At 47.7% G+C, this 6903-nt stretch overlaps 1 protein-coding gene across 1 annotated transcript; it reads left to right on the top strand.

The window, feature by feature from the left end:
• The first annotated feature begins 2709 nt into the window (after positions 1-2709).
• On the top strand, positions 2710-6449 carry CUNH3orf80 (chromosome unknown C3orf80 homolog). Its single transcript, XM_036352326.1, has one exon. The coding sequence runs from the start codon at positions 3419-3421 to the stop codon at positions 4145-4147; it is 729 nt and encodes a 242-aa protein (XP_036208219.1). The 5' UTR covers positions 2710-3418; the 3' UTR covers positions 4148-6449.
• Positions 6450-6903: the final 454 nt, after the last annotated feature.

Raw genomic sequence — 6903 nt, 5'->3', positions numbered from 1 at the left:
CGAAAAGGGCAGAGCTATTGCTTCCCAGGCTTGAAGGCACGAGTTCACAGTCAGGGGAGTTCCGATAGAAATTCCCTCTGGACCAGGTATGATGCCATAGAACAGAAAGTGCATGATGGGGTCTCCCAGTCTTTCTCAAGCTCTCAGCTCCCAGAAGCACAGGTAAAACAGCAGCCAGTTTTGTTACATTCTATTTACTTTCTTCTGTTCTAAAAAGTTGAAAAGGCTGGCTCATTAGGCATTCATTCATATGAGTGTAAATAAGGGAGGAAGATAAAATTTTCAAAAAAGATTATTCAAGGACTTGTATGCATGCATATAAGCATAACCAATGGACATAAGACACTGGGGGTTAGGGGAGGCCAGGGGACTGTCAAGGGCGGGGGGAAAAAAAGGACACATATGTAATACCCTTTGTAATACTTTAAGCAATAATAAAAAAAAAGATTATTCAAGCACTATAGCAAGATAAAGCAGTGAATGTTTCTAATTTTTACCATGCTATACTCCAAGACACCATGCTTTTTGGATAAAAGTCAGTCCCCATCTCCCATCTGTTTTTCTCTTGCACACACGTATTTAAGCACTATTTGGTGCCAAGTATTTAAAAAAATAAATAAAGTTTTATTTTTACATTGTGATCTTCCTTATCTTTCAATTATTCTATGGAACATATAATTAAATTCCAACCTCCTTACTAAGTAGCTTGAATTTATGACTTTCTGGGAGCTAGGTGTACCCCATTCATGCATTAAACAAATATAAAGAATAAGAACGCTGAGTAATGAAGATCATGTCTTTCTGGGGCTTTTAAAGCTATAAGGTTTCTTTTCCTTCCTTCAAAAGATTGTACACAATAAGTTACATTACAAATAAAAGTGAATTAAGTGAGACTGAGAGATCAGAGAAGAAATAAAGAGGCGCCAGTTTCTGTAGTGGGCCCTTAATGGATGATGCTTTGGGGCTATCAATTTGGAAAGAAAAAAAAATCAAATAAAAATCCTTTCCCTACTTATTTTGAAGACCTCATCCTTTTCTGTTTTTATATAACTCTGCCAAGCTTTCATTTTCTATAAGATCTGTGTTGTCCTGTGTCCTAATATCCTACAAACAAATTCTAATCCTTAAAGCAGACAGAAATGAAGCCATTTAAATGCTCCGTAGTAATTTCAAAATAACAGTAAATAGGGCACTGTTTCCTACCTATCATCAACCATGCAACTCCCCCTTTATTTTGCCATTGTTCCCACTACTACTAGCAGAAACCCTAAAGGGTCAGATAATAAAAACCTAAAGTGGTATTTATATATTTTCAACTTTTGCTTAAAGCCCATCTCAGGCTATGAACTGCCTTCATCCTTGGGATTGTTTGAAATCATTAACTTTCTTTTTCCTTTGGGAAAGTAAGAACAAGTCAGGATCAGAGAAGAAAGTACCCTTTGCCTCCCCCCACCTGGAATCTCTCCTTGCCTCCATTTAGTAGCAGCTGGGAGTGCAAACCTGTATTTACCCCATGAATAGAAACCGTTTAGTGTAAATTTGGCAAAAGGATGGGTGAATGAAAGAATAACACAATTTCCATTGTTGTAAAATGAATCATTTCCATCCCGTTATCTTACCAGTTTGAAAACCCTTGCTGATCAGGCATTACACAAAAAGTCTAGTCTCCCTACAGGGAAACAGACCATGGCACAGAGAAATGCGGTGGCTTTGGGCAGCTGAGAAAGGACCGGTGCTCATTGGCTGCGCTTCCCATGAAGTTATCTTGTCTGAGACACTTAGGAGATTCTCCATGAGGAGAACGGATTGTTTTGGACTGTGAGACAGTCAGGTTCCCAACAGCAGAAATATTTTAAATGTTTCCATTCAGCCGAGGCAAACCACCACCCCTAAAGCTTGGTCCGTAAGATTATTAGGGAGATACAGTGTGACTTTCTCCAAGGGAAATCTTTACTTTTATCCGACCTACGGCTGAATCTTGTGTCTATATTTTTCCTTTGCTTTTTTAGTTTTTTCTCTCTCAGCGACTGTGGAATTTCCTGTTTGGTTTCCCTAGAAGGGTCCTAGTACTTAAGGGGGTTGGAGGAATGAATAAATTCTAATCCTACGAAGAAGAGTGTCTGTCTCAGTCTGCCTTAATAACAGGGCAAACTCCTGCTTCTCCGCGGTGTGGCTCTGAGGGGCTGCGTAAGGCCACCACCCAGCAGATGCGCCCATAAGGCCACCACCCTGCAGATGCGCCCATAAGGCCACCACCCAGCAGATGCGCCCGTCTCACTGTCCTTCCTGCCTTGGGCACTGAGGGGCTGCTGCAGGGAGTGGAGGCTCAAGGGAAGGTACTCTGCCCCCACGTGCTCAGCGGGAGCACGGACGCTCCTTTTAAAGGCAAGCTTTGCAGATAAGAATAACCTTGAAAAAGACCCTTTAGACGCCGATCAATGTTCAGGAACGTTGCCAACCACTTACAACTCCCCTTTGATATTTCACAGAGCTGTTATTTAGGCGGGAAGAGAGGCCTCCTTCTACCCCAGACCAAATCCCTGCTCTGTGCCTCCAGCGTAGCAGGGGGTGGGAGGTTGGGGTGGGGTTGTTGGAAGAGCCGCTGGGGAAATAGGCGCCCCCTTCTCCTCTCCTTGCCCCACTCGGGTCATCTCGTCAGAGGACTCCCCCTACCCCTCTGGGGAAACTTCAGAGGTGCCTGTGGCCCGAGCCTCTCCCGGGGATTCTTTGATCAGCTCAGGTCTCCCGGGGGTGCCAACTACCCTGCCCCCCAAGCTCTGGGACGGCTGCGGGGCCGCGCTCGTCATTAATGGCCATCATCCATTTTTAATCAGAAAGATCACCAAAAAAAAGGATGGGTAAGCGAATCCCAGTCGCAAGTCAATTTAACATTCCTGGGGAAATCCAATCACTTAAAACCTAGACACCTACGCGAGGAAGCGCCCCCGCCCGTCTGGAGGGGAGGGCGCGACGGCTGAATTAATCAAGATCGGGGCGCTCCGGGGCTGAACGCGGAGTGTTAACCCTTCCAGCCCCCGAGGGCGGCCGCGAGGACTCGGGAGAGCGCAGCGGGCCGGGCCAGGATGCCCGCAGCGGCCCCGCGCGGCCGGCTTCTGCCATCTTGGGCGGCTCCGGACGCCCGGCGCCTAGCCCCCGCGGCTGGGCGCGCGGGTTTAAGGGCAGAAGCTCAGGAAGCGGCCCCGGCGACGAGGAGCGGCCGCCTCCCGCAGCCCCGGCGCACCTCGGGCTCCTCCTTCCGCCCCAGCGTGGCCAAGTGAGGACTCTCCGGCCGCGGGGAGCGGAGGCGCGGGATCGGCGCGGGGCCCGAGCAGAGCGCCCGGGGAGGGGCCGGCGGATACGCGGACGGACGGCTTCCCCAAACCCCCGTCCCGGACCTTAGCGACCGTCTGCGCCGGCCATGTGGGGACCTGGGGTCATGGCCGAGGGCCTGTCGGTGGCGCCGGCGCCGCCACCGCTGCTGCCCCTGCTGCTGCTGCTGGCGCTGGCGCTGGTGGCGCCCTCGCGGGGCGGCGGGGGCTGCGCGGAGCTGGCGTGCGGCGAGCGGGAGCGCTGCTGCGACGCGGCCAACGCCACGGCCGTGCGCTGCTGCAAGCTGCCGCTGCACGCCTTCCTCGACAACGTGGGCTGGTTCGTGCGCAAGCTCTCCGGGCTGCTCATCCTGCTCGTCCTCTTCGCCATCGGCTACTTTCTGCAGCGCATCATCTGCCCCAGCCCCCGCAGGTACCCCCGCGGGCAGGCGCGGCCCGGGCCGCCCGGGGGCGCCGGGCCGCCGGGAGCCGCGGGGCCGCCCGACGACGACGACTCGCCCGCGCTGCTGCGGGATGAGGCCGCCGCCGGCTCCCAGGACTCGCTGCTGGACAGTGGTGGCAGCGGCGGTCGGGGCCGGGGCGGCGGGTTCCTGGTCCCCTCCTGCGCCTCCGAGCACGAGCTGCGCTTAGTCTCGCCCGCCTTCCTGCAGCTGCCCAGCTACGAGGAGGTCAAGTACCTGCCCACCTACGAGGAGTCCATGCGGCTGCAGCAGCTCAGCCCCGGGGAGGTCGTGCTGCCCGTGTCGGTGCTCGGCCGCCCGCGAAGTGGCGGCACCGGGGAGCACGACGGCGCCGAGGGCCGCTTCCCGCTCATCTGAGCGCCCGGGACGGGGCCGCTCGAGGACCGAACTGGGCTGGGGGCTGCGGGTGGGACGCACGGCCGGGATGGCCGTGGCCGCCAACAACTGCCTCAGACCTCGCCGGCCACCCCGGGCCAATCGCCCAATCGCCAGGCGACCGGATGGGGGTCACACTCTCCCTCTCGATCTTAAGTTTCCCTACGTTTCGTTCGGTTCAAGGAAACGTTAGGCGCGCGCGGCGGGGGAAGGGCCGCAGACCAGGCCAGAGCGCAACTTCGAAGGATGGTCCCCGCCTTCGGATTGTGTTCCCTTGTAAGTGCCTGCTTCCCGAATCAGAGAACACGTGAGCCCTTTGGCGCGTCGGTCCGGAGAAGGGCAGCATCCATTAGGGATGAGGGGGAAGGGATGAAGTTCCACTCCTGTCCCTCTGCAGGACAGGTCACGGTCTCCCGGGATGGGTGGAGGGCGAGGAGGGGTATGGGGCGAGCCTAGACTGGAGACAGCAGCTGGGAAAGAGCACGTAGGGTGTGACCCAATGCCTCCCTTGAGAAGAACCCCCAAACCCTTGCGTGTCTTCCCGGCCAAGCAGAGTCACAGCTGATGGCTCACAGTTTGGTGGGGGAATACCCGTGATCTCCTGTTAGTTGCTGTACCTAATTCAAGATACAGGAATTGCGTGTATCCAAGACCATTATCTGTAAGAAAGTACAGTTGGACTTTGATTTTTTTCAGTAACTGAGAATATATTTATATTTGTCTTTTATTTTTATATTTTTACCATGTATTGAACGTGTCAGGGTGGTATTTCTGCAATTAATGACAAGAGCATTGTTTTATCATCTTTTATAGGCCTTAATGGCCCAGAAATTGCCCACCCTCTCATTATTGTTTAATAAAACGTTGGATATTATTTCATTTACAACGGGGGAAAAGGAGGCATGATCGAATGAGGAAACATGTGACAACATGAAGGATATCTTATTTTCACTATTTGAGAAGAATAAATTTTATTTTTAGTACTGTGGCATAATATATAACTTTTATAATAACTATACATTATGTAGTCTAAGTCTTCATTGTATCATTTACTACATAGTTATATGATACATATATGCCATGCCATGAAGCACGATGCCATGCACTTTCCCCTCCATATTCCATTTGGAATACATCCCACAACATGATACAAAATATAAGAACTTACTGTGACTTGTAACTTTGTTTAAAGCCATTTTGTGCAGTAATGTACTACAGAAGGATTCATTCAGCCTTTCTTAAGGAAAAAAAAATGTCATTGTATCAGTTCTACCATTCTATAAAATGTCCTTTAAGAAAATGGTAAGATATTAAAATGCATTATGTTAATGTACATATACATATTGTCTATGTGCAATACACATCTGGTATGCCATATAATTACTAGTGCTCATGATTATCGTGAAAAGGAAAGAAGGAAAACAAAAGAGGTTTCTCTGCTTGAGGGAGGATGAGTATTGACATTAAGAAAGATTACATACATGGACTTCACATGTGTACCTAGAAACAAACATTCTTAGGATTGAAAAAGTCTGACAATCCTGCAAAATCTTAAAATATCTGAATTGTTTTAAAAGAGGATGGTTTACTCTAAACTTTCAAAAGCTAATGACCCTGTCCTTAATATCCTCTGAAGTGTATTAAAAGAGAAAAACATTAAAATCTTTCCTGTGCAAATTTTATCAGATGTGTGACTATATGGTGTTGTATTAAAATATGAAATGTGTATCTTTGTCATTTAAAAGCAGTTTTAAGCTGGGAATTGGCAAAAGCATCAGGAGCTGAGACAATATCAATTGAGAATGGTACATGATTTAATGAAATCATGTTATATATTTATGTTTCTCAAACAGTATAAATTTTAGCTACATGTGACTATCCATACTACCCACCAATCAAACTGGAAAGTTGCCATATTCTTTTAAATGATTTATCCTTTGAGAGTACACTGTTTTAGACACTTCTTAAAATTCACCCATATCTGAAATGTCAACATAAGCATCCAAGCATATAAAGTATATCCTATATGTTGTTGCTACTAACATCTTGAACTTTACAGCAAAACTTTATTAAAAACACACTTATAATCTGGATCAAGTATATTTCTCTATGTGAACTATGGACCGTTTCCCTAAAAAAATCAGAATGTCTATAATGTAATACCAATCATGTAATGAGGTTCTCCTGATTTTTAAAATGACAAGTTTTCCATTTGTTTTTTCCCTGTACGCCACACAAGCTTTTATTCACATCCCTCAGTTGAATAAAAATGAGTTTGACTCCACTTTGTGGGGCTTTTCTGGTTCGTTTGATTTTGCATTTCATTGATTTACCAGACACAATTTGTTCAGGCATTATTTTGTAGGGAAGATATCTCAAGAACTGTTTTTATTAGTGTATTTTCAACATGTCTCATGGTAATACACACATATGTAATATATCAGGATAATACACACAGAATGTATGTGTTCACAGTGCTAGAATACCTGGATAGAAACATTTTTAAAGTGCTAAGGTCAGTATCTGGGTGTTCAGTTTTACAGATTTTGCCTGGAAGTTATTTATTACATAGTACCAGTAGAAAATACAACTGCAGAAAATAGTTACTAATGTAGAAACTAGTTATTCTCTTGCGCGCGCGTGTGTGTGTGTGTGTGTGTGTGTGAGAGAGAGAGAGAGAGAGAGAGAGAGAGAGAGAGAGAGAGTGTTACTGTGGAGGATGGTCTGTGACTGATAAT

The sequence above is a fragment of the Myotis myotis genome, unplaced genomic scaffold (assembly GCF_014108235.1).
Source record: "Myotis myotis isolate mMyoMyo1 unplaced genomic scaffold, mMyoMyo1.p scaffold_m19_p_2, whole genome shotgun sequence".
NCBI classification, from domain to species: Eukaryota; Metazoa; Chordata; class Mammalia; order Chiroptera; family Vespertilionidae; genus Myotis; species Myotis myotis.
Note: the sequence above shows the minus strand (reverse complement) of the source record. Positions and strands in the feature narration are given on the sequence as shown.

Bases quoted from the DNA above. Each gene is read 5' to 3' on its own strand.
- CUNH3orf80 (XM_036352326.1), top strand. From the start codon at position 3,419: ATGTGGGGACCTGGGGTCATGGCCGAGGGCCTGTCGGTGGCGCCGGCG.